Here is a 27,298-nt window from a genome sequence, read left to right as displayed (position 1 = left end):
TAGGAGCAGAGCCACAAAATGATATATGGATGTATGATTTGTTTGAGAAAGTCGCAGCAGTACATTTAGACTTGTCCCTACTTAAAAACATTGTAATCATCAAAATATGTATGGAGAAAGTTATCCTCGTACCTTGAGCAGGAGCTCCACCACCTCAGTGTGGACGAGTCCCTGGACCGACTCCCCGTTGACGTGAGTGATGAGGTCACCAGCCCTCAATCCTGCCTCGTGTGCGGGACTGCCGTCCTCAACACACTGTGGACACAAACACACACACAACCTCAGATTAAAATTACTGGTCAAGCAACCATCCAATCAGCTGTTTCCATGAATGACAGTGTTTCACCTATGCAATTATTACAACCAATGTTTTCGCTTTACTCATTCAGTGAAAAAAAAGAAAATCTTGACTTTTTTTATAGAATTAAATGTAATAAGTACACTCTAAATCTGTTGAATATACTGTACAGAATCAGCTAGTCAAGGTTGAGGACACATACCCAGACCATGTGGTGAACGGTGTAGACGTCGCTGTCTCCCATGTAGACTCTGATAGCTCGCAACGCAAAGCCGAACCTCTTCCCCGAGCTGTGGATGACCACGGGAGGCCGGAGGCAGCTGATGCTGACAGAGAGGTCCCTGCTGGGGGACGAGTCTCTGGACGAGGGGTTGGACGACAGGGACAAAGACGATTTGGGGCTCGTAGGAGGACCTGCTGAGTCATCTGGACCGGGAGAAGAAGGCGATTAGAAAGGTCATCAGATGAGTGTTTATGGATTCTTAATTTTTGCATCATTCAGCGTTTGATAAAACTACTTCTACCAAACCATCTTAATACTAATGCTAAAAATTGAGGTTATTCTACTATATGTGATTCTTAGTTAAATAATTGAAATGGGAAAACATCATAATTAGTCAAGTGACATTCTTCTAACCTTGGCCACAGTATTAATATTTATGGTTTGTGTGTTTACTGTGTAAATTACACCGCATCAGGCTGTAGAGGGCACTGTAAACACATTAATAGTCTTAGCAAATATAAACAGATTACAGTCTTGCCTCTAAAAGACTTGATTAAAAATACATGATTATGGCTGGAATTTGAGCAAGCATTTGAATCTATACTAACTTCAATGGGAACTTGGGAAAGTTACATTTTAAAGACATTACTATCATCCTGTTTACCTGGGGTGATGATGAGGGACAGGCCAGAGACGGAGGCAGACTTGGGGACTTTTCCAGCTGTGGATCTGGGTTTCTCTGGGGTCTCCAGCTGGTGGGCGATGCGCCGGGACGCCCCTCTTCGGAAGGACGGCCTGGTGCCCGTGCTGTTGCTCCGGAGCCGGATGCGCCGCAGGTTGGAAACCATCCCGTCTAGAATATCAGGAGGTGCAGAGTGTGAGCACTGGTGTTTCTGAATTGCTAAATAACAGGAGAAGAGAGTCTGTGTTTGTCGGTCTTTTACCTTCCTCCTCGGCAGAGATGGCAAAGCGAGGCATGATGTCGAGGCTCTGGGTGCTGTTCATCACCAGCGGGCTGGCGCTGCGCTCTGACTGGGAGGAGCTGGATGAAGCGCGAGGACGCAAACTGCGAGGAAGACATTCAGGATGTCAGTAAAACATGTATACTGATGTAGAACTATGGAGCAACTACAAATTAAAAAAAATCCATAAATCCAGATTTGTTTTAGCATTTCCATATGTGCAGGTGAATGAGCTCTCGTATGTTTCTCAACCATTAGTTATTTGGTTACATTCATTTTGAGGAAAAACATAACCATGTAGTCCCCATTCATTATTTTAAAAATGCTGATCTCATCACACATCACAATTTTTTTCCCAGTATGCACTGAATGGAAAGCATGTCCGGTGGAGGAAGTCAGAGCGTACTGAGAAAACCCACATCAACAAACATACAAACTACATATAGAAAGGATAGAACATTATTCCAAAAAGACCATTTTCAATATCTCATAAAAATGGCTCATTTGAATATAAAGTGCTTCATATTTAACAAGAGAGTATTAACACTTCAATCTCACATTTTTCATTAAATTGATAGCTAACAAGGCGAGAACGCTCTCATAATAAGGACATCACTCTCTCACGTTTCATGCTCCCACCTCCCCCTGTGTCCATCTGCCCTCTTGTCTCCACTAGCCAACTGTTTGTGTCCGTCGCCAGGGGAGAGGACTCCCCTGCCCTCCCATCGCTCCTCCTTCTCCTCGCTGTGGCTTCGCTCTGACGACGACAGGCTCTGGTTGGACGGTGTGGAGGTGGACAGGTGCTCTGTGCTGCTGTACACCTGCAGTTTGAGAAGGAAATGTTTAATCGAGATATCTGGAGAGATCACACCAATGTTGTATTCTATCAAAGAGTCGTTAATGTGAGATATATCTTTTAATAATATATCTATATATAAATGTGTGAAATAATCTACAGGTGAAGACCAAGAAGCAGAGCAGTACCTTGCTGAAGCGGTGGGCCACAGAGGAGAACTGTCGGAGCTCCAGAGATGATTCATCATCGTTGGTTTCATCGTCGTCATCTGAGTCCAGGTGACAGTAGCGCTCTGATCGGGCTGGAGGAAACACAATGATAGTGTATTAAATAATGAAAAGCTGACGACCCTTTTTCATCCAAACAGAAATTACCGCGAGGCGTTACTGTATTCTCATAGGCCTGCGTCCTTCTGCGTTTCTAACAAAGGTGTGTCTGGGTTTGTCTGTGTGCGCACAGACAGACATCCATATTTGCATTGTAGTTAGGTGAGTCCATGCTAGGATCAGGAAAGGTGTGTAAATCTAACTGGTGTGCCACGTACTGTCAAAGTAACTGGTGTCCTCGTCCGTCTCTAGTTGAGGTATGAATTCAGCTTTCTGTCTCAGGAGGCCATTCCAGTCCAGACCGTGGAAGAACATGTGCATCTTCACCTCAGTGGTTCCACCTGGAGAACAAAATCAACAAGAACAATCAGACAATCTTGGGCCTGGTTTACAGCTCCTCCTCAGACAATATGTGCCCAGCGTCTCCCTTGATACCCTTTGACATACTCAAGTCAATAGTTTCTGGAGCTTTCACCAGTTATCCCAGCCTTCCTTGTTTACAACGGCTCTGCCTCACTCCAGATGTTGCCTTATTAACCCTCATTATCACAGCTTTGATGTAAACATAAAAGTGCGTATTTGTTGAACAATTTCCATCAAATACAGCCACAAAAATAGCTCAAACTGCCAACAAAGTGCTGAGATGAAGTCTTTTAAGGTAAAAGAGCAACTTTAAAAGGTAGGGTTGGTAATGTTGAGAAACCAGCAAGAGTTCACCAGATTTTAAAAATTCTGAAACCGAAAAAGCCAGCCCAGTGTTGCCAACTGTTTTCCAATGAAAGTAGCAGCACTAGCTCCAAAAGTCCCTAAATCTACAGAGAAAGTCAGCAACACTGACACACCGTCCCTTCAGGACTTCCTCCAAAGCCACGCCCCCAAAATTAACATTATGAACATAAACAACAAATATGGCTACTGTTAGTACTCACAGCTGTCAAAAGCTAGCAGCTTGTGGAAGACTCCGATGACGCGCAATGAGTGCACTGACTGAGTGCACTGACTGAGTGCGCAGAGGTAGGCAGGTAGGTATTTCATTCGGACCGCATGAAATGATTGGACGGGTTTATTACAGTCCTGCAACTGCCAGAGATACCGGATCTTTTTCTTTTTTTTGTCAGAGCATTTGATTTATTGATTGCCGTCGGGATGTAATGAGAATTTAAACAAATATACCAAAAAATGTTTTTGAAGAACACTACCAACCCTACCTTTAAATATTTTAAAAACTTTATATTTCTCCAACATTCGAGTTGCATTGACTTTCTCTCTCTCTCTCTCTCTCTCTCTCTCTCTAGTGAAATCCCCCCCCCCCCCGAGTAAAAGTGACAAGAAAATCTATTTGTGCCCCTTCTTGGCCAGCAGAAGGTCACAGTGCTTTGCAACCTGGGACCTCGCAGGCTATACTCTAGAGGGTCTTTGTCCACCCGTTCATCATCAGTCACACTGCCACCAACCTGTTCCCAGACGCTCCAAAGGGGTCTGTCTCAGCAGCCTGGTGATAAGGTCCTGAGCATCAGCTGGCAGAGCGTCCTCCCCTTCTGGCCAGATGATGTCATCTGGACAAAGAAGAACATACCAGTGATTCAATGAAGGGATTTAATTACACAGAAACAATGAGGTGATGACCAATAACCCAAGACTAAAATAAACAAAACATTAAACCTGTATTGTGCGAGATTTATGTGTGGAAAAACTTGCATGCAATGACTCAGTAACAATGCACTTACCGTTGACCACCTGACCAAAGAGCTGTTCTGGCGTGTCTCCAAAGAAAGGCACACAGCCCACTAAGAACTCATAGAGGATGATGCCCATAGCCCACCAGTCTACCGGCTTCCCATAGCCCTGCCTCAGGATCACCTCCGGAGCAATGTACTCTGGAGTCCCACACACCTGTAGAGAGGAAATACAGATGAAGAAGAGAGCAAAGATTGATTGTCTGTTAAGGTCATAAACACAACAAACGAGATGAAGAGATGAGAAGAGACGAACCTGTTTGTCAATGAACTCTCTGGTGTCCTTTTCGATGTGTCCTTCATACAAGTTGGTGGTCATGTTCATTAGGCCGATCTTCGACAGCCCAAAGTCTGTCAGCTTAATGTGTCCCATGGAGGTGATTAACAAACTACAAAAGAAGGAAACAGAAATGTTTCATGTTACATCAAACGCCGTCATCCAAAACATAGATCTGTGAAAAATATCAAAGGCTGAACGTTTCTGAAAATTCTGTCCCTACTTCAAAAAGATTGCCAGGCTCTTAAAGATGAAGTCTAAAAATGATGAAAGCTTGAAAAGTACTTTAGGTGCTACCTGAAAGCAGAGATAGAAAAAAATGAAAGATGTGAAATGAGGACTCACTTGTCAGGTTTGAGGTCTCTGTGTACGATGCCGTAGTTGTGAAGGTACTCCAAAGCCAGGACAGTCTCTGCAAAATACATCCGAGCCATGTCCACAGGCAGAGGGCCGATGTTCTTCAATAGGTTGGCACAATCCCCACCTTAAAGTACAAAGACAGTCAAATGCTTTGTTTAGGTTTTCTGAATGTCTGTGACATAGAAAGACTATAAATGATATTGGTTTTGTGTACCATATTCCTGGCAAATAAATGGACATATGCATGGACAAGTCAAACCTCACCTTCCACATACTCCATGACCATGCAGAGGTGCCTCCGCGTCTCAAAAGAGCAGAACATAGAAACCACAAATGGGTTTTCGGCAAAGGTGAGGATGTCTCGCTCCACAAACACCTGCTGGATCTGGTTCCTAAGCATCAGGTTCTGCCGGTTGATCTTCTTCATGGCAAAACGCTGACGGGTGTCCTTGTGGCGCACCAGAAACACAGTCCTGCATGGCGGGAGACGGGAGGGAGGAGGACACACGAGGAGAAAAAGAAGGAAAATTACAGGACAAACAGGGATATAGGAGAGGAGTTTTATAGAGTTTATAGGCGAATGACAGGTAAAGAGCCGGGGGAAAAAGGATGAGAAAACATAACGCATCACTTACTAGTGAACATCAGTTCAGACTTGAAATGAAATTGCCCAGACATATTCTAAGTGTAAACACAAAAATACTACGGCAACACATCCTCATTTTAGTTTCTTTTCCGCTTTTATTGGGCTCTCTGTGGTGTCCACAATGAGACTGAGTCAGTTGGATGCAAAAACAAAGAAGTCTGCCTTACTCACCCATAGGCGCCATTGCTAATGAGCTTGATAGTCTCAAAGTCGCTCTCCAGTGGTTTCCTACGAGGAGGGGTGCAGGCTGCTCGGCTCTGAATCACACACGTCCCAAAGAAAACAGAAGGAAAATAACAGGAACTTAGTTGTTGCGTGACTTCTGAAAAGCATGAATCCATGACTTTATTATGATAATGTATCTGCCTGTATCAACAACAGTGCTTTATTCCCCACTTCAAGAAACCCCTTCGGTGTTGTTCTAAATTTCTTCAGTACAACAGCCATTGCCTTTAACATTACTTCACCCACCACAGTTTATTCTGTCAAACTGAGAGTCACATTACAATTCATTATAACTATTTTAAAACTGTTTAATCTTATACCTGTTCTCCCGCGTCATCAGACTCTCTGCTGGACGCTCTGTGACTCGGACTCGTCTGCTCCAGGTGGACCATCTCTGTAATCACACATCAAACTCATTACAGTTTAAATGAACACCAGTGACGACAATAAGTGCTTCAAACTGACTAATGATGCAAAATTACAACTGTCACTGTATCCAAAGCAGATTTGTTAGCGTGTTTTGTTTTACGTTACGTTGTTTTAGTTTATAATGGCTCTGTTGAAGACATGTAGTTCTGTAGAGGGAGTATTTTGCTAATATTTAACAGACCAAACACACAACCTGTTTAACTGAACAATGAAGGGCTCAACAACACTAAGGTGTGAACTAAGACTAGAGAAAATCAACAGAAGTTGGGCAACAGTGTACACAATAAGAACAGATACAGAAAAAACAAGTACAAAGACGGCAACAGTGCGAGCAGTAGTAAGTTGAGTAAAGTTCAATGAATGATGAACGCCAGCACACATTTAAGAATTCGCCATGTATTTACAATTACTTTCTTATCTGTATTTGATGTTATGTTTGTTAAGTTACTCTATTTACAGAGAATGTTGTGCTATTAGGGATGAGAGGGACCGCGTTTGTGGAAGTTTGTTATGTTTATTCAAAATGTAGGTGGCAAAAAGCCAATAAACATATTGTGAAAAAAAGGATCATTTTCATTCAAAACAATGGAATGTTGTAATACATAAAACGCTACATAAAAATATCAATGATTCCTGCAATAATAAAAATGGCAGCAGGAATAGTGCCATTACCGTTTCCCCATGTCATCTAATTTTTTACAAAGTTCTCATATCGAGAGAACAGATCTTTTAAAAAAATCATGATTTTATTCTGGTAAAATAGTGAACATGCAGTACAATTCATCCAAAACAAAGTATTCTTAAATGCTTAAATAGACAGTTTTGTAGGTTAAACACTAAAAAAAATCAACACTCCACCTTCCAAGGGATCCCTGGTGAGGCCGAGCTGGCTGATGATGTATCTGGGGATGTCAGTCTTGATGCCCTGGCCCACCTTGGCGTGACCCTCTGCAACCTCCAAACGTTGGTAAAACTCCTCGGGATCAAACTCCTGTGGAAAAGAAAGGGAAGACATGTTGTGGTTTCATTTAGGACTGCAACTAACAGTTATTTTCACTGTTGTTTAATCTGTTGACTATTTTCATGATTAATCGATTAGTTGTCATAAAATGGTGAAAAGTGTCGATCAGTGTTTCCCAAAGCCCAAGATGACGTCCTCAAATGTCTTGTTTTGTCCACAACTCAAAGATATTCAGTTTACTGTCATAGGAGTAAAGAAACCAGAAAAAGGACTATGGGAAAATTAAATTAAAGGAAAAAGCTGACACCTATACACTAGGAAAAAACAGGAGACACAACTGCTATGTGAAGACAGAGCTTGTAAGAAAGAAGGTTGAAAAAGGGGAATTATGAACTTAAATTAACAGCTACACACATACTGTCAATATCAAATAGCTTATAAAAAGGACTAAAACTCCAAACATCATCCTGTCCAGCAAGTTAAACCTGCTGTTGGTTTATTCCAACGTGCAACTGTGTTATTACTACAGCTAAAACTGTCATTACTACACCATATCATCAAAGCATGAGTCACCTGTGACATGTGCATTTGAAGGGACAGATATTTTGTGGTAAGCATCATGTTGATATTGTGTCGTGATCACTGCTGTGTCTGCCGGTGAGTCTTACCAGACACTCCAGCAGCCTGGCAGGCCTGGAGATGATGATGAGAATCTTCTTGACCAGTTTGGTGATGACGGCCACCTCCTCGCTCTCTGAACGCTCGTACGCCTGATCAGGGAAGGACAAAAAGGATGATGGATTATGATTGTGACTTCATTCCAACTGGCACCAGCCATGAGGCAGCGCATCTCACCCACAGAGAGGCTGTCTGCTCTTTGGCTCATTTTATTTTTAGCATCCATTTCATCTTCTTACATTATCTGTTGGTGATTCAACAGATCAGGGCTGGTATTTCAACAGCTTGCATCAACACTCATTTCTGTTTGCTGCCTTGCCAGATTCATAAATAATAGAAAACACTTGCGAACATACTTTTATTAACATGCACAGTCTCCATATCTTAGTCTAACATCGCCTTGCCTTGGTCAAACAGCAGGTTCAGAGTCAGAGTTCAGGTTAGACAGCTGATCATTTGTAACAGGCTGTCAAACCTGTTACAAGATTTTTTTTTTTTTTTAAAAAGGTCTAATCTTCCAAAAGTTGCAAAGAAAAACAGCTTTACGAAACAGAAATTATAATTCCAGAGAAGAACTAGCGAGCGCAGGGACACATTCAAACATTTTAACATGTGACAGCGGGGACCATTTGCTTAAAATAAACTCCCTCTTTCCAAGCTGGAAAACCATTTTATTGGCAAGATGGAAGAATAATTACAGAAATGTGGCTTTAGTGGAAATTACAGACAAAATAATGTCTATCCCGGTTGTATTGTAGGATAAACTACGCTACTAAGAGACTGAATGAACACAAGAAAGCATCGACTGTACTAACTGTAGCTGATAAATGAACTTAATGTCAATTTATCCAACTTTCTGATTTAAAAAGGAGAAAGTCATTTGAGTCTGCAGCAGAAGCTGTGATCGGTTTTGCAGAAGGCGACATGTGCTGCGGTAAAATAGTTGCTGGAAAGGTTATATAATAAATCATTATTATATAATCAAACACTTGACCACTGCACAGATCTAAGGCATAATATAAAATGACAATTACTGACCAATGAAGTGGAAACAGCGCTGAATGAGAACCAATCAATTCAGTGTGTCCAGTGAAGCTACAGTCTAGCATGCAATGTCCCAGAGGGCAATCTGAGCTACCAACAATCAGAAATCCACTGATGATGTCTTAGGCTGAGTGTCCATATAGCATTTCTTTTCCAGAGCGCTCTGACTTTTATGTGCGGCCACTCTGAGCGCTTCTAGTTGAAAATCTTTGAATTTTTCAGAAAGCCTGCCAGCGCTTTTCAGCGCTACATGGACACTCAGACTTAGAAAGAACAAACACTGGCTGAACAGTAACATGGCTGAATAACAATCAAAAACAAAACTGTGTGTGTGTGTTGTCCAAGAATCAGATAGAAAAACACATCTTTTAAAGATGAGAAACACTCACCTCGTGCAGCAGCTTCTCCAGTTTCTCCTGCAGCTCAACAAAGTACCTGGAGGTGACCAGGCCTTTCTGGGACTTGTCCAGACAGTCTCTGGCGAGCTCCACCAGCTGGTGCTGAATGAATCCCAGCACACCGTCGGCAAGGGGCAGAGTGGTGCCCGGGGATAACTCTGCGATGATGTCGAGCAGCCGACACTCCATCTGGGCTGTCGCCTGGGAAACAAACAAGATGGAAGACTTCATTTAAAATGGTGACAGCAGTATTGCATTCACAGTTTCTTTTAACTCGGTCCGCAAAGGTGACCGAGTCAAGATTTCGACTTCGCCAGGAGCGTTATAATCTCTTGTCCTGGTTTCCAGGTGTAAAAAAAGCTCATGCACACGTCAGTAGGTCGTCTTTTCGCACGGAGATGCGTTAGCAAACTGAAGATGTTAAGTAAATACAAGCCGGAGAGAGAAAGAAGGCAAGGAAAAAAGTGAAAAAAAGCACTAACTATACCTTAGGAAAGCGTTCTTTGTAGACATGATTCATCATGACAATTTCATTGTCAAATGTTCCACAGGTCCGTCCAGGGCTGGAGGAGAACCAGGTAAAAGAGAAGAACAGAAAAACAGATAAGAATTACAACCAAACAATAAATATCATATTTTTGCGCAGATAAAGGTAATCATTTATGGATGCTACATTTGAATCATATAATGGAACAAATTTGAAAACTGATCAGGGGATGGAGGAATGACAGAAGTATGTTTAAAGTTTAAATACTAAACAGTGATATATTGAAGCTGTAAAACAATGTCAATCTCAAAAACTGTCATATGAAGGCTACACAAAATCTATACATTTCTTTCAAGCACATTGCAAATGTTTGACTGAAAGTGTTTACTGCCATCCGGGGTCATAAACACAGCATGTTTGACTATTACTCTAATGTAATTCAGATCAGGTTCTCATCTGCCGTATCCATGACAACATCTGTTGTGTGCACGGGGCTTCAGTTACGAGAGGGCACCTTTAAATCTGTCCGCACACATTACAAATCAATGTACTGTCATCACACATGTTAAAAATAGCAACCCCGGGTGCCCCTATACATCACATACTGCAAATAACAATATCTACATGTGACATGCACTTTACTATTTCTGGGCGAGCACAACAGTTGCAGTTGCACAGCGGTGGTTTTATTTGAGGGCAATAGCAACAGTTAACCCCTTGGGAACTATTTGAGGGCAATAAGAAACGCTTTACACACCCCTCTGGAGCTATTTTAGAGCAACACAGACACTTGTCAGTCATGGATTTCCACAGACGATACGTGCAGTAAATTAGATGTGTTTTTTATAGCATTACAAAAGTCAAAACCCTGGTGGAGTGGAATTATTAGAGGGTTTGTGGGATCTCATGTTCCGTCTGTAAACCACTGATCAGGGGTCAGATTAACAGAGCATCCGAAAGAAGATGCCGCTGTGCTGGATGCGTAAGGGCGCTTTCACACGCCATCAGAGTGAAAATTGATACTTTCGGTTCATTTTCTGTTTAGTCCGGTTCGCTTTAACACATTAAAGTGGACCAAATTAAAATATAATTTGCAGAGGGTCATGTACGAAGGAGCAAATTTATCTTTTTCGTCTTGAGATGCAGGGAATCGCGGATCTACTGTGAGCAGGAATCCCTTCTCCTTCCTCTTTATTTAGCGTATTCTGTATGTGTTCTTGTGCCCAGATGTCAAGCAAAAACATCAGACTTCGGCAGAAGACCTAGTCAGTCCTCTCCCACTCATGTGAACCTGTCGTTTACCTGTGTCCATCTCAAACAAATGTGTGAGTGAGTGAGTGTGTGTTGGTTCGCTTGGAAGCGGTCCGAGACCAACTCTCGCAAGAGGTCTCGGACCGGTTGTTTTGGTCCGCACCAGAGTATGATTATTGCGTTCGCAACTGCCCAAACAAACCGCACCAGGGGTTGAACCGCACCAGAGTTTGATTAAAACGACCTAAATGTTGCCTTGTGAAAGCACCCTTAGTATTTTTGCTGTGTATAAACTTTTATAACCAAACTAGAAAAGTTAACAAGCCTAGATCCTTGTAAAAGTTTTGACCTAACTATATACTGGACTATTTCACATTATCTCATCAACTTGAAATTAGAAACCCCAAGTGTTAAGAATCAATAAATGATAAAGACCTTCTTGTACAGTAAGTGTAAGTCTTGACTTCTGCATACCTGGAACAGTAGACTAATCTAGAGAGTACCTACAGCATACACATATATATACTGTATATACATGTATATGTTGTAGGTACTCTGTATACTGTACTGTATGTATATGTATGTATGTATGTAGCATGGGCAGGGACACGTCACAGAAAAAAACAACCACATCAACATGTTGCCAACACCCTCCCCAGCCCATTATAAAAGTCCCCAGCAACCTCAAAACCCCCCCACCACAAGAGCTATTTAGAGGGCTTGTTTAAGTGTTTAATGAGAGCAGCCATGCTAACTGATGAGGAAATTCTATATTTTCATCCATGGGATCACTAGCAGAGGCTTTCCCTCCCCCCCCCAGAACCACATCACATAATTATCGCACCATATTCAAATCCTCCCTAGCCAGTATGCCATTATTTCTAATCACAAATGAAAGACGTAACGGAACATGTGTTGGTTTGATGCCGAGCAGCTTTCTCACCAAATGTGCTTGTTTACATTTGTGTTTACAGCTCGGCTGCTAAGTAGCACACGGACGCTAGCTGCAGTTAGAACTTTCAGTGGTTGCAGTACTGCTAACAGTTTGTCTATTATTTCAAATCCATGTTTGAGTAAGCAGCTGTGTAACAGAGGGGGGAATGTACAGGAGGCTGACACTGCTGCTCCTTGTATGCCTAAAGCTTCTGGAGGTGGTAGGCTTTATAGGAGCTTCACAGCTAGCATCTTCAGGTAGAGCAGCAGAAGTTTCCAAGCACAGTGGAGGAAGAGCAGCAGCAGCATCACACTGCAGCTATGCTTAGACATGCCTCTTGGCTGGGCCAAAGAACTGACAGGTAAATGTAAGCTAACAGGAAAATTACAATGGCAGAGAAGAAACTTTGGCTCAATAATGAAAAATACAAAAAGGCAGCCATTACTTCTTTATCTCCCCTTTCATTCTCACTCACAGGCTTTGTCCGAAATCACATACTATACACTTCATACCCAATAGGTGTACTCTCATGCAACACACTTTTGCATGAATAAACTGTAGTATGTAACTTTTTGGACGCACTGAGCAGTAATTTACATCGTCACTTCCCGAGAGCCTCCTTGCCCGTTGGAGACGTGTAACCATGGTAACCCGTGCCAACCACCTCAGAATCAAAGTCTGAATTCATTTAAACTATACATTGCGCCTAGCAAAGTGAAATCTTATACTTACAGTTAAACTGAAGCGTTATTGATGTTACAGAGCTGTCTGTTATGAACACTGTCGTCACTACCGCATTGCATTGTGGGATATTTATGCCACCGTAGTGTCCAGCGTTGCATACTGTAATAATTCACTGGAAATAGTACACAATTTGCCTTCTATTGGTTACATACTAAGGTTTCTGACATACTAAAAAAATCTACTTGACAACACAGAACACTTGACTTGTATACAGACGTTTTATTTCTTATTTTATTGTCGGTAATTGTTTTTTTTATATATAGTTATATAGTATTTACGTAAACACCTATTTTTCCACTGCTTGTGTACATAACAGCCCTGCCTATTCTTTACCTTTAGTTGTCCAGCGTTGTTGACCTTGTTCATATTTCTATTATGTTACTTCTATTTCTGTGTTAGTACATCAAGAGAGATGCAAAACAGAGTCAAATTCCTTGTATGTGCGCACGTACTTGGCAAATAAGGTGATTCTGCCAATCATTTTTTTTCATAAATGAATGTTAGAGATGTAAGCAATGCTGGACTTCAGTGCCATGCCTCATGACATCATCCTCACTCATTTGAACCTACAACAGAGGCGTGGCTCTTTGGTTCCCATTCAAAACAAACTAATCTGATGAGATTATCACTTCTCCCAGCGGAGTGCAGTGTTACAGAAATGTTTGTGTAGTCCACACATACATCTGCGCAGTATAATTATTGTATAATTCAAATCGAGGGCTACCTGAGACTGCGTGAGCGGAGCCTGACGGGGGGCGAGGCCTGCGCTCCCTCTTCGTCCGCCACACTCTCCGTGCTCCGGAAGTGTTTGAACAGGAAGTGGAGATCATCTTGCGTGGGCTGGAAGGGCAACTGGTGCAATAACTCCTGGGAAGAAGATGACTGGAGGGGGTAAAGACAGAGATGGGGAATGTAAAAGAGAGAAGTGGGAAAGAATAGTGTACAGAGGTCAGTGTACTGGAATATATTGTAAATGTGTAATAAAAACAATAATACTGGCTAAATACTTCTTTACTTCTTCTTTTATTTGCACATTTGTATCCATGTCAGGCCGTGCTTCTGCTGCTTTGATGATATAACATCCTTCGTCTAATAAGAGAGTCACACACTGCTCTCACATTCACTCATTATCCTGTTAATGCTCAGAGACTTAAAGGCTTTCATGCTCCACTATAGATCTGATTTAGATGTAACACTTAACAAAGACATGCTGAAAAGGCCGCAGTAAAGCAGAAGATCCCTTTAGTTTTAAAAAAAAATGCCTCCGTGAGCTTCAGTGTTCTGCTCTCCTAAAGCAGGGGTTTTTTCTTCCCTGCTGCAGCATGCCCCGAGGCACGCAGCAACGGCTGTTGTGTTGGCCATGCATGCTTTAGTTTTCTCTTTCCAAGACAAAATGTGTGACACGCAGCCTGGAATTTATGAGAACTCCCATCTGGCTGGGATCTTGTGTTTCACTGGAGGAAGAGCAAAGGGAAGAAGAGTGGCTGGCGGAGAGAGAAAAACGTGAAAAGGGGAGAAAAGCACACAGAGTAACAGAAAGTAATGGCTAGAAAGAGGGGGAGAAAGATACCCTGAGGAGGAAACTAGAGACGTGTCAGAAGCGAGCGAGAGCAGCATAAAGACCTCACTGACAGCGAGCCTGAAAAGGGGCATTGTGTGGGGAGGAATGACCTCACCGTCTCCGAGCCATGTGGTTGGCCGTACAAAATTACAGCCGTGACAGACGAGAACGGGTATTGTTTTTACAGCCAACTGCAGTTTCAGTAATGACTTTCTAGACAAAGTCTCAAGATAATCAACGCAGAAACCGTCAACAAATAGTTGGGCTCCCCATTTGGACTTTTCCCGAAAGGAAAAGCCACGTGAGGAAATGTGAAGCGCTGTACAGTCCCTACTCACGTGTGATGTCATCCAGGAAAAAGAAGCACATGCTTTTCAACAAGACCCGTGTTATTTTAGAGATAAGACTTATGCCTGTACTTTCCCTCGGTTTCAAGGTGCTACACAGAGTACGGCTCAAATCGTTTTGGTATGAAGTCATTTATTTAATGGAAGGTCACATGGTCAAATATTAACCAACATCACTCTTGTTGTGTTCCCACTAAAAATAATGTTTATTTTTTAAGTCAGGCAGTAACATTTTGTGTATTTGAATTGTCATGTATGTATAAAACACTCCATCTCTACTATAAATCATTCCAGCAAAACTCTGGGAAAAGCATCTGAGGATTCATGCCTATTTCCTGTCTGTAGAGGAATGTGCGATGAAGGGCCGATGATGGAGAGATGCATCATCGTTGGATATATCCTGTTATGACTGAGTCATTAAAGTAGATAACATAAAATTTCCAGTCAGCTGTTCTGTATAAATCAACTGCCTGCAGAGTGTATGGTCGACCAGACTGTCGAGTAACGCTGTTGTGATGGTGTGAAGTTTTCCACCCACCTCTGACAATGTATTCAGTGTCTCTTTACTTGCATCGGTTAAACAAATGATCTCAACCGTTTGCTCTGCAGACGCCACAAGGTCTGTGTGAAGTGAAATTGAATATATAATGGTCAGGTCACCCCCTGGATTTTAAAAAGTTTTGTTTCTTTACCAAGAACAGCGTGATCAGCTTGGATCAAAACAGCCAAAGACATTTCTATTTTTTTTTACAGATTATTTTTGGGGGTATTTTTGCCTCTATTTGTCAGTTTAGAGACTGAGACTGTGGAGAGAGAGCGAGAGAGAGAGCGAGAGAGAGAGCGAGAGAGAGAGCGAGAGAGAGAGAGAGAGAGAGAGAGAGAAGGGTATGACATGCAACAAAGGTCCCAAAGGCTGGAATGAAACTCGGGATGCGCTGTAACCCCTCAGCTACAAAGGCGCTCCGCCAAAAACAAAGTCTATGTCTATAAACTGTCTAAATAAATACATTTATAAATGTCTCTGTCTACCTCTTTGTTGTCTATTTTATGCTCAGTCATTGTGGAGCACTTATATTTTTGCCACTTTAGATCCAGTGTTTGGTTTGTCCATTCTGGGCTACTGTAGAAACATGGCAGACTCCGTGAAGAGGACCCGTTACCCTGTGTAGATATGAAGGGCTCATTCTAAGATAACAAAAACACAACCATTCTTAGTTTCAGGTGATTATACACTAACGAAAACATAGTTAGGAATATTATATGCAGTATATAATAATATATAGATTATATTTCTGCTAATGGATCCCCTGAAATGCTACACACTGTGCCTTTAAACTTTCATATGACAAGCTGAATCTATATCACTTTACTCAAGATATTAAATACGCTTGCAGTCTTTTGCTACCATCGGTTTGTCATAAGGTATAAAACACCACTTTTACAGCTCATCTAAAGTATGGTCCAGGTGCCGCAGAGCTCTTTTATAAAATAACTGTAAACCAGGGTGTACTGTAAATCAACAAGCATTTATAGGTGGATTTCTTTCCTACACTGTGTGTGTAATCTGATGGGATTTACGGTCCAGTCAGTCAACACCGTAAGCTTACAAGACACCATGGCCCCGTAAACTGATTGATACACTGAGTATAAGTAACACGGGGAGCTAAATGGTCCCATGGCAGTGGTTTGGAAAGAGGTTGAATATCTGATGAAGGAAAGAGGCAGACCTTACTGCCACTGACGACAGCAAGGAAATACAGACAGGGACAGAGAGAGACAGAGAGAGACTTACAGATACTGATGAACTGGGTGCATTGGTGCAGTATCCAGACGAGGGAACCGACGCCACAGACCACCTTCGCCCGTCCGCTCTGCAGAAACAAAACAGCGACAGACTGCTCAGCGGTAGCTCTCCCTATCGCATAGGAAACCTACACATCCTGTTGACTCGCTCCAAACATCAAAGCTTCGCCTTTTTACACCTGCAATCTGCCCATGCAAGTTAAAAGCGATAAGATCTGATGCTTGAAACAAGTGTGTTGATAAAAAAGAAGAGACACCAGATTGTCGTTTTCTTACCTTTCAGTGCGGGCCAGTTGGCTACACAGATGCACAAAAAAGGAGGAAGACACAAATGGAGAAAAAGAGTGAGGAAGAGGGGCAGGCGGAGACACAAAGTGAGAAAGAAAATAAACAGTGTTTAATGAGAGTGACAGAGTAAGTCTGGCTGTCAGAGTCATAGCATTGTTTGTCTGTCACAGCTCGCAGCCAGTGGCAGTCTGCTGCTGAACACCTGCCAAGCTGCCATCACACTGCAGCACTGAGACCCACAGACACTTGACTCGTGACTCATTATATACACACAAACATACACCAACAGAATGCATTAACAATGTGAATTTATGTGTGAAATTTCCACGTGTAACAGCGCCTCTATTTCCATTGTCCCCCTGCTTTTCCCACCTAATATGGCACTCAAAGGACGTGTGCCAATTTCCCTCACTGATTCAATCTGTGATGACAAGGATGCTCAAATGTTTTCTCTCACAAACCGGCTCTTGGGGGACATGCAGCTAAATCAGGGGTGACACAATGAAATTGGATGGTGGCTGAGATCTGAGGATTAGTCGGGCGAATAATAAGACGTGTGTGTTGTTTTTCTCATCTGGTTCATTCACATCCGATATGTATGTCATCCGCTATGTGTCATTAAACGCCTTACTACTGATGCTAGGTTGTTGTATTAAGGTCCTGCAAGGCTTAGGGAGGGGAGAAGATTAAAAACAAGGTTTTGAATCGATGCTGGAATCAATGCCTGGGGTGTAAAAGGAGAAAAAAACGTGTTGGCGGTCCTCACATCCCAAGGTTAAAAAAAAAAGCATCTTTAATGGTAAAGCGGGAGCTGCGGCTATACGCTTGAGGTGGTTCCTTACTATGTTATTCCTTCATTTTGCATTAAAAAGATGTATTTATTCTTTACATGAATGCCAAATATTGCTTGCCTGGCTTTTCCATGTTTGATATGACAAAATGATTGCACAAACAGCGGGGCTATAAAGCTTGTGTGAATAACAAATAAACCCGGCGGAGCTCTCAAAAGTGCAGTCACAGCATCTGTCTCCACACCGGCAGCTTAAAAAGTCTCAATAAATTTAGATGAGTCATGCAGGCAATTCTATCAGGAGGCTTCCCCCTCTCCATCCTCCAGCTTATGGTGCAATACGCCGCACTGCACTGCAACATTAAATGCTAATTCACAACACATGATATTTGAGATAAGCAGCATAGAGTACATTCGGTGGGAGAGAAGCAGAACACTGTTTTCTGCTACTGGACGAGGGTGCCAGTTAAAGCTACTATTCCTCTAAACCCCAGCGAGTCTATAGTTGCAAGGAGCATGATGAGAGGGCAAGCTTTGCAATTTCTCCCCATAATCACAGAAGCCCAGAGTAATGAGTGTGTGCAACGGCTTGCTGCCTTAATTGGCTTGACAAACGCCAAAGCCCATGTCCAGCGAGTGGCCCTGGGGCTTTTCAGCTGGTCGAACTTACTTCTCCATTGCCTCATTTCCACTACAGGGGCAAAAGGAACAAGCAAGGGCATGTTCATTATTCATGCAAACCAAGTTTCTTAGGTTATTTTTAGCATGTTTTTTTATTGTATTCAGCTAAAAATAAGTGAAAATATTGGTGCTCTGGTTAACTTTTGGTTTTGGATTGGTAAAGCATTAACCTTGCTAGGAAATGTTGGCGTTTATTTCTTATGTTTTGAACTTAAACCTGTCGTAAACAGAAAGTTTTAAGCATCATTGGGCAAATATTCCATAATAACCTTTCAGCATATTGTAATGCAAGTGCTATGAGGGAAAACTAGACTTCTGCACCTCCTCATGGCTGTTTTCAGGCTTTAAAATATCTTTGGCCAATCACAGGTCATTTCAGTGAGAGAGCATTTTTTTTAAATCGTCTTGCTTACACTATCGCAATATACTGAATCGTAACCCCTGTATCATGATACATAACGTATCGCCACATTCTTGCCAATACCCCTAGCCCTAGTAAAAACGTGCATTTATTCCAGGCATCTTCACTGCATTGTTTCAGTCTTACCAGTTTTCCAGCTATTGTATAAGGTAGGGAAATTACTACTGCGGTAATGCGGCTGAGCTCATGTGCCTTAGAACAACTCCATATTAGAAAAGCATTTGAGTTCATTCTTACCTGCGGGCAAACTGGAAGTTGGCAGAGGTGCTGGCAGAGACATTTCTGGGACTTTCTGAAGGGCTGCTGCCAGCTGAAGAAACAAAAAATGTTTTAAATTAAACTTTGAAAATGAGCAGATATAAACTACGTATATGACTATTTCTATGTTGAAACATTCCACTAGCTGTCCCCTTGTTTTACTTGATCAGTTTGCAACCAATTTTACTTCACAGTTCAACCTGAAAACAAATATTTTAATTACAGTAACATCCCCACAGCATTCAACTAGGCCTCTTCCCTGCCTAATCAAATAATCTCAGTTTCAGCAGAGACTCCTGTTGTTGATCCCCCCACACCACACACTATTGAAAGGGTCATTTAAGGGTTTTCATGCCAGCAAAGCACTGCCACACCCTGAGACACTTAAATGGGTGCAGAGAATGAATGAGTCTCCACTGTAGCACTTTATGCAGCTGGATGAAGGAATGAGTAGCCTGGAGGGAGCTACATGAAAAAACATCATCATGAGGAAAACTAGTGTATGTCTTTTGCACATTATGATCCGACAGCAATTTGATGAACACATCAGAGGGAAACCAGTGCTGGTCTTGTGAATAAAATTAGGCTGAAGGCGCATATACTAAACAAAAAAGCTAATGTGGTGCGTCTCCTCATTCCATCTTCACACGATTGTCTGTGTTCCATGTCTCTGTAAAGCATATGTAATTAGCTTCCAGTCTGCCAAACAGTCTGCCAAACAGTATCATGCACTGAGCCGAGTGGACACGTAACTAAAACAACCACACACAAGTACCTGTGGCAAGTGGGAGAGGTGAAAGAGGTCGTGAGAGCGTGGGCGACGGGGTCCCGACAGCCAAACTCCTTCTCTTGTTGTTACGGGAACTGTGAGAGGAGCAAAACAAACGGCAGAGAGAAAACATTAACAAACACAATCACTCAGCAACGGCCTTTTACTATCAGTGCAGTAAACAGTCAGGTAAAATAAAACAGAGTCCACCTATAAACTTGAGTTGTTGATCGCGATAAGGAGGGCCGCTGATAATGATACTAGTGATGGTGTTTATACATACACATATACACACATAGCTACAAACATATATGTAAATATATAAACACACACAGAAAGTATGCACTGTGTGTTACTTTTGGCGAAACACTAAACAGGTCACATTTTTATGTTCTTATATGTAGGAAAATAAAAGTGTTTCTGACTACAGGAGTTACCGAAATGATGGAAATACCAAACATAAATCAACATCCTGTGAATACTGAGGAGAACGGACTATGTGGTGAGGTATTACATTAAAGTATCAATGATGATTTGATGATGTCTCCTGTGTCTGGAAGTATTTTCATGTGAGAAGGAAGATGGGAAACATCTGGAAAGAAGCAGCTCTTGAACCAGTGGGAGCACCTGATCCAATAAAAACAGCCATGGCTGGTGGTTAATGTTATACAATGACGCAAAGTAACATGTGGACTCAATGACTCCCCTGATGACATAACTGTGCAGGCATAACATACTGTCCACGCCGTTAAAGATCCATCACCACAGATGAACACAGTCTGCATCCACACGTAAACAACACAAACAGATCTATAGGTCAGAAAATCAATAATGAGGTGGTTTTTGGTTCAGCAGTTGATGCAACTTTGGATTCAAGCTTTTGGGGCTGCTGTTTGTGTTGTTTTGATGAAAGTTGGGTTTCCCTCTGCCTGCTGGTTGGTTTCACTTGCAACCAGTGCTCCACTTGGTTGGACCAGTTTTTTTTAGGGCTGAACCTATTGCTTTGAAACTTTGACCGTTGCTATGGTAATCGACCTCCAAAATCAGTATTCGAATATTCAAATGTTTAATATACAAGTATGTAATAATAATGTATAAATCACAAAATAGCCCATGAAATAAGGAATAATCCCACAACATTATTCACTATTCATATTCAACATTAATTATTATTATTTGTTATTCTCAGATGGATATCGCTGCGTGGAGGTGAATGTGTGTACAGTAGTGCGACACCGCCACTGTCCCGAAGCTTTGAATACCTTTGAATATTTCTCACCGAAGCTTCGAAGCCCAAAAAAATGGTATTTGGGACAGTATATTTTGTAGGGATGCACCCATATCGGATTGGATATCGGGCCGATACTGACTCAAATAGCTGGATCGGATCTCGGTGACAATGGGTCCGATCTATTCAATTCAATTCTATATACTATATATACGGTATTATATACTGGAATTTTGATTCCTGTTTAAGTTTTGACCAATTTGTTGATGCATTAAAAATCTTTACACTTGAATTGTAATTCCTGTTAATTTTTAAGATTTTATTACCAAGTTGCTGGTGTATTTATTTGTTACATTTGGTTTTACAAAGTTAGGAAAACAATGTTTAAGTCAAGCCTGATGTTGCCTTACACATAATAGAATGATCCCAGTCACTTCCACACAGCGAGGCATAGAGCTTGTTAATTAAACACTGGTATCAGATCGGTACTCGGTATCAGCAGATACCAAAAAGCCCAGGTATTGGTATCAGGACTGAAAAACTCATATTGGTTCATCCTTAATATTTTATTAGAATTTCTAACATTGCTAGTGTGCAGCTTTTTTTTGACAAATGCAAAAATCTGTCAATCACTTCCTTGCGCTCCTATAAGGAAACATTTCTGTTAAGAAATTTAAAAGTGATGACCTGTTTAAAAGCTGGCAGATGCTACTAGGTGACATTTCTCTGAGCACCAACATAGATGCCAGTGGAATCAAGATGCAGTTACTTTCAATTTCAAACATGATTTTATCCACTTCCTGTATATTTGTGCATATACGGTGCCTGGAGGCCTCTGTATGCCACTCTATGTGTGCCAATGTCCTCATACAGGATAGAATTTGGGCTCAGTTTTGTTTACATTCCACACTAAACTGGAAGTAATCCCATCATGCTCTCTGTTTCATCCCGAAGATGTCGATGCCATCTCTCTTTCTCTCTGGCAATGACCAAAAATAATTGGAGGGGCTGAGACAACAACAGAGCCTGACGTTTCTGGGTCGATGCTGACGCAGATTCGCGCAGTATATGGCCCCCCCATACTAAAAGGACTCAAAGTGGCAGCAGAGACGGCACAGCAACAGAGAGGAGGGAGAGCCAATAAATGTCTGACTTTGGCTTCAACGACACACCGACCGCAGAATGACGCTGCGAGTGGGCAACATCTTCTTCTTATCAGAAAATAAGTAAACAGACACCTTTATCACGGGTGAAAACAATGGCATGAAAGCATCACTGTATCACACCATGACCACGAGAGAGCTTTAGCAACACATAGCAGTGATAAGCTTACTCATATTTGAGACTATAACACAATAGAGGTTTGTAGGGACTGTGCAGGCAGCCATGTAGCATGATGAATGTAGGCCACTGAGATGCAGCAGGCCTGCATGTTTCACATGTCTGCTGATGGTGAAGGGCTGCATTTATTCACTGACTGAGCTCCATTCAACGTCACGTTGTGCTGAATGGGTTACATGATTGATGCGTGTTCCTAAGCTACATGGAAAAGAAGTGGATAGTTTGATACTTAGACTTAAAGCAGCAGTAGGTAGAATTAGAGAAAATATGAATTAAAAAAGTATTTTTTTTATAAAACTGTTATTCCTGACAGTATAGTGCATGAGACAGGTAATCTGAAATAAATCATGCTCCTCTGTGTCCTCCACAAATGAGAAAGTTTGTGATTCGGCCACCATGTTGAGATCAGTTGAGGAAATACCAAGCACCGCCCACCAGCCAGACAAAACTTTCTCATTTTACAGCTAAACAGTACACTACAAGATGTTTCTGAAAACATTTGAGGCGAGAAATAGACATTACAGTAACAGAATATTGATTCATATTTGATCAGCGCTGCTTAGTTTGACCGTTTAATCGGAGTTCGCGAGTGATTGACAGCTGCCTCCATTAAATGAACAGCCAATAGGAACACTCGCTCTCTGAAATGACCTGTGATTGACCAAAGTCTCTCGTCACAGGGGCTAGATTTATTAAAGCCTGAAAACAGAGCCATGAGGAGGTGCAAAGTCTAGTTATCTCACAGAAAACTTTACAATATGCTGAAAGGTTATTATGGATTTTTTGCCCAATCATGCTGAAAACATTCTGCCTACTGCAGCTTTAATACTTAGTTGGAAAAACTAGGCCTATATTAATGCATAAAAGATGAGATGCTTTCTTCCACAACATTAGCAATGGGTGTTGCAGTTTATGTCATTGACAGAAACATTTCACTATAGAAATATTGGGACAAAAGAACTAACAATGCCATAAATTATGATTAGCTCACTATGAACTCACTGATAGCCAAAGACACACATGAAAGGCACATTTTACTGCTCTACTTTGTGAGGGCTGATTACATTCATCTCGCAGATAAAAAGCACATCTACACTCCCACTTAATCACATCAGTGTATCGATCCGTACTGGGACTTTATGTTGTGTCGCTTTATGCGACAGCTGGTCTAGCAGACAATGCAGTCTGCTAGTCCCCCATACACAACACAACACTCTACAATGGCCACGTTTCTCCGTCGGAAACAAAAACTAGGGCGGATGTTAGCAGCCGACACATACAGTAAACGTACTGTAGGGCTATATCACACACACAGACAAAACACCACAATGGCATTATTATCAGTGGGAGAGCTGTGTGTGCTGGTAATGCCACCAAATATAAAACATTAATGAAAGACCTAGAAGATGTCTGTGTTTCTGTATATTTTCACTCTAACGTTGGCTTCAATCACTTGATTTCAATGTGTTTTTTATGATTTTATGCTATGGATTTATTTTGCAATTGTGCATTTATGTTGTGGTGTCTGAAACTTTAATGTATGTTTTAAATGCTGCTGTCTTGGGCCAGATCTCTCTTGCAAAAAGAGATTCTTAATCTCAATGAGTACTACCTGGTTAAATAAAGGTTAAATACAAAAAAATTAAAAATTAAATCACTATGGTGCTACCTGGTTAAATAAAGCTTAAATTAAAATAAATTAAAAATTAAATCACTATGGTGCTACCTGGTTAAATAAAGGTTAAATAAAGGTTAAATAAAAATAAATTTAAAATTAAATCACTATGGTGCTACCTGGTTAAATAAAGGTTAAATAAAAAGAATAAAAAAAATAAAATAAATTGAACACTATGGTGCTACCTGGTTAAATACAAATAAATAAAAAATAAAACACTATGATGCTACCTGGTTAAATAAAGGTTAAATAAAATAAAATAAAAATTGAAATAAATAAAACACTGTGGTGCGTTTACGGGCTGTGAATAGCTCAACATAAACGTTCAACAAATTGCTGTTTTGTCAGGCAGTGAATGGCTCAGCTCAGCTCAGCTCTGCAGGGAGCTGATGACAACCACAAGGCAGAGCAGACGTTTTGCAGCAGACTGCATTGTCCACATATCCATTCAGAAAGCCTATAATCTAAAAACAGGCTGGTTTTACCTTTTTGATCTCTTCATCATGGCTCCAGTCACAAAGCTAGTTTTGTAGCTAGGCAACACGGTCCAGTAGTAGTTCTGGTCAGACATGGTTGATGTTGTAGGTGGTGACCGATTAATCCAATCCAAGATATGAGGAAAAGGTGCTACTGTTAGAGTGGGAGCATCATGTTTTCTCTGGAGGAGTTGTTATTACTGCTGGAGGTGGTAGAGGAGGTGGAGGTTGTTAGGCCAGTACGCAGTGTACAGCGGCTGAAACTCCATTTATCTCCGGTACAAACTGACCCAGACCAACCAGGCAGCTCGGTGATGATGATGAGCGACTGCTACAGCCATGTCCGCTCTCTGCTACCTTCTTCTTCTTCCTCTGCTACCGGCTGAATGTCCCAAACAGTCCGTGATCTGCTGGATGTGACATTATCGAGTGATATCTACGGCCAAGATGAAGAGACTCTGAGTGATACAAAGTTTCCAGCAGCAACGCACCAACCACCGCGCAGCCGCGTCAGCACCGCGCGCCGGAGGGAGGAGGGGACTAATGACGCCTTCAAGGACTGTCTGACATAGTTATGTTAACGACAAAAAAAAACACACGAATGAAACCACTCCGAGAATAAAACAGAAATAATCATTATAATATTCAATAATTTTATACTTGTTAACATTTTCTCAGATTGTTTGCATTGTACTATAGAAATATTTGGTTTCTATGGTTACAGTGACAAAGACACTTAATTATTAATTTAATTTTAATTCTCACAAAGTTCCACATTCCCAAGTGTAAATTTACTAAAAAAAAATAAAATAATTTCTTTGTTTTTATGAAAGAAATGGATCTATATCTATCATGTCTAGGGAAAAGGTAAATAAAGAGAACGCGCTAAGCAGCAGACGTGTGGTCCCTGTTATTGGATTCAATTCGAATATCCCTGCTTAATTCAGGAGTAAGGCAGAGATATAACAATATCTATCAACAATTTTTTCCTCGCATAACAAAAAAGCAATGAAAACAATGAATGTATGCAATATCTTTAATGTTTTTAAGTGAAATTATTGTCATACTCTCGCGTGGTTCTTTTTTATTATTATCTACTTATTTATTTATTTTTATTGTGTGTTTTTTTTTGCTTTTATGTTTGTTATAGCTCTTAGTTTATGTTTTTGCTATTCTTATTTTGTATTTAAATGTTTTTAATATTTTCTGCTGTTACTATGTATACTGTAATTTTGAAATAAAAAAAACAAAACAGAAAGAAGACTTGAGGAATTGTGTATTTCCAGTAACATCAAGCATTTAAGCTCCGGTTACATTAAAGATCCATCACCACAGATGAACACAGTCTGTATCCACACGTCAACAACACAAGCGGATCTATAGGTCAGACAATCAATGATCAGATTGTTTTTGGTTCAGCAGTTGATGAAACTTTGGATTCAAGCTTTTGAGGCTGCTGTTTGTGTTGTTTTGATGAAACTTGGGTTTCCTATAGTACTTCTGATCCATTGTAGTAATATATTTTTTTCTAGCAGCAAATGTAAGAATGTTATATAACCTTTTGTTGGCTGCATAATTATATTTGTACTTGGGATTCCTAAAATCAAAGACATTGGATTAATTTCTAAATCCTTATCAAATATCTTTTCCATTTCACATAATATTTCAGACCAGTACTTCTGTAATTTATGACACGACCAAAGGCAAAGGGTTAATGTACCTATTTCGGTTTGACATTTGAGACACAGAGTTGGTTCAGCAGTTGATGAAACTTTGGATTCAAGGTTTTGAGGCTGCTGTTTGTGTTGTTTTGATGAAACTTGGGTTTCCCTCTGCCTGCTGGTTGGTTTCCTTGCAACCAGTGCTCCACTTGGTTGGACCAGTTTTGTTTAGGGCTGACCCAATTGCTTTGAAACTTCTACCGTTGCTATGGTAATCGACCTCCAAATCAGTATTCGAATGCTTCGAAGTATGTAATAATAATGTATAAATCCCAAAATAGCCCATGAAATAAGGAATAATCCCACAACATTATTAACTATTCATATTTAACATTAATTATTATTATTTATTCTCAGGTGGATATCGCTTGTTGTGTGTGGAGGTGAATGTGTGTACAGTAGTGCGGCAGCGCCACTGTCCCGAAGGTTTGAATACCTTTGAATATTTCTCACCGAAGCTTCGAAGGCAAAAAAATGGTATTTGGGACAGCCCTAGTTTGTTCAAATGTGTTATATTTTGTAGGGATGCATCGATATTGGATCGGATATCGGGCCGATACTGACTCAAATAGCTGGATCGCATATCGGTGACAATGGGTCCGATCTATTCAATTCAATTCTATATACTATATATACGGTATTATATACTGTAATATACAAACTCCGGTTACATACCTGCTTATTTATATCTTTTTTTTTTTTTTGGGGGGCATTTTCCATTTTTTTATGACAGGACAGTGGATAGAGTCTTGAAAGGGGGGAGAGAGAGAAAGTGGATGCGGAAAGGGCCACAGGCCGGATTCAAACCCGGGCCGCCGCAGTCAGGACCAAGCCTTAATATATGGACGGCCGCTCTACCAACTGAGCTAACCCAGGCGCCCTTATTTATATCTTTTAAAACATCTATAAATGTAAATGTCTTCTTCAAAAAAGAAGAAAAATATTTTTTTATAATTAAATTTGATGATAATCCTAGCAAAAATATTTTATTCCTAAATGTAAATTTAGCAACCTTGTTCTGGTGTTTTAGGGAAAGATGTTAAACTATATGTACATAACGAAAAGGCCATTAAAGCAGCAGTGGGTAGAAATAGAGCAAATATGGTTAAAAAAAAATAGTTATTTTTATAAAACGGTTACTATGTCCTGACAGTTGAACAGTAT

At 41.0% G+C, this 27,298-nt stretch overlaps 1 protein-coding gene across 7 annotated transcripts in view; it reads right to left on the bottom strand.

Annotated features, from left to right (window-relative positions):
* The window catches only part of mast3a (microtubule associated serine/threonine kinase 3a), a 34,486-nt gene that overhangs the window by 2,018 nt on the left and 5,170 nt on the right, over window positions 1–27,298 (bottom strand). Inside the window, exons 1-24 of one of the 7 annotated variants that reach the window (XM_074650837.1) lie at window positions 24,423–24,897; window positions 19,700–19,788; window positions 18,904–18,976; window positions 16,763–16,783; window positions 16,476–16,554; window positions 13,500–13,657; window positions 9,847–9,922; window positions 9,351–9,560; window positions 7,908–8,009; window positions 7,137–7,269; window positions 6,170–6,243; window positions 5,796–5,881; window positions 5,243–5,451; window positions 4,964–5,102; window positions 4,598–4,730; window positions 4,333–4,498; window positions 4,060–4,161; window positions 2,824–2,946; window positions 2,468–2,580; window positions 2,108–2,304; window positions 1,466–1,587; window positions 1,186–1,374; window positions 501–724; window positions 133–255 (exon numbers count right to left, since the gene is read on the bottom strand). In XM_074650837.1, coding sequence (XP_074506938.1) covers window positions 133–255; window positions 501–724; window positions 1,186–1,374; window positions 1,466–1,587; window positions 2,108–2,304; window positions 2,468–2,580; window positions 2,824–2,946; window positions 4,060–4,161; window positions 4,333–4,498; window positions 4,598–4,730; window positions 4,964–5,102; window positions 5,243–5,451; window positions 5,796–5,881; window positions 6,170–6,243; window positions 7,137–7,269; window positions 7,908–8,009; window positions 9,351–9,560; window positions 9,847–9,922; window positions 13,500–13,657; window positions 16,476–16,554; window positions 16,763–16,783; window positions 18,904–18,976; window positions 19,700–19,788; window positions 24,423–24,508 — 3,027 coding nt within the window. In that variant the 5' untranslated portion in view covers window positions 24,509–24,897. Of the gene's footprint in view, window positions 1–132; window positions 256–500; window positions 725–1,185; window positions 1,375–1,465; window positions 1,588–2,107; window positions 2,305–2,467; window positions 2,581–2,823; window positions 2,947–4,059; window positions 4,162–4,332; window positions 4,499–4,597; window positions 4,731–4,963; window positions 5,103–5,242; window positions 5,452–5,795; window positions 5,882–6,169; window positions 6,244–7,136; window positions 7,270–7,907; window positions 8,010–9,350; window positions 9,561–9,846; window positions 9,923–13,499; window positions 13,658–16,475; window positions 16,555–16,762; window positions 16,784–18,903; window positions 18,977–19,699; window positions 19,789–24,422; window positions 24,900–27,298 lie in introns of those variants that run through there. The other 6 variants (XM_074650838.1, XM_074650839.1, XM_074650840.1 and 3 more) reach the window with 6 other exon arrangements.

The sequence above is a fragment of the Sebastes fasciatus genome, chromosome 11 (genome assembly GCF_043250625.1).
Source record: "Sebastes fasciatus isolate fSebFas1 chromosome 11, fSebFas1.pri, whole genome shotgun sequence".
Lineage (NCBI taxonomy): Eukaryota > Metazoa > Chordata > Actinopteri > Perciformes > Sebastidae > Sebastes > Sebastes fasciatus.
This window is presented reverse-complemented; position numbering and strand designations above follow the sequence as displayed.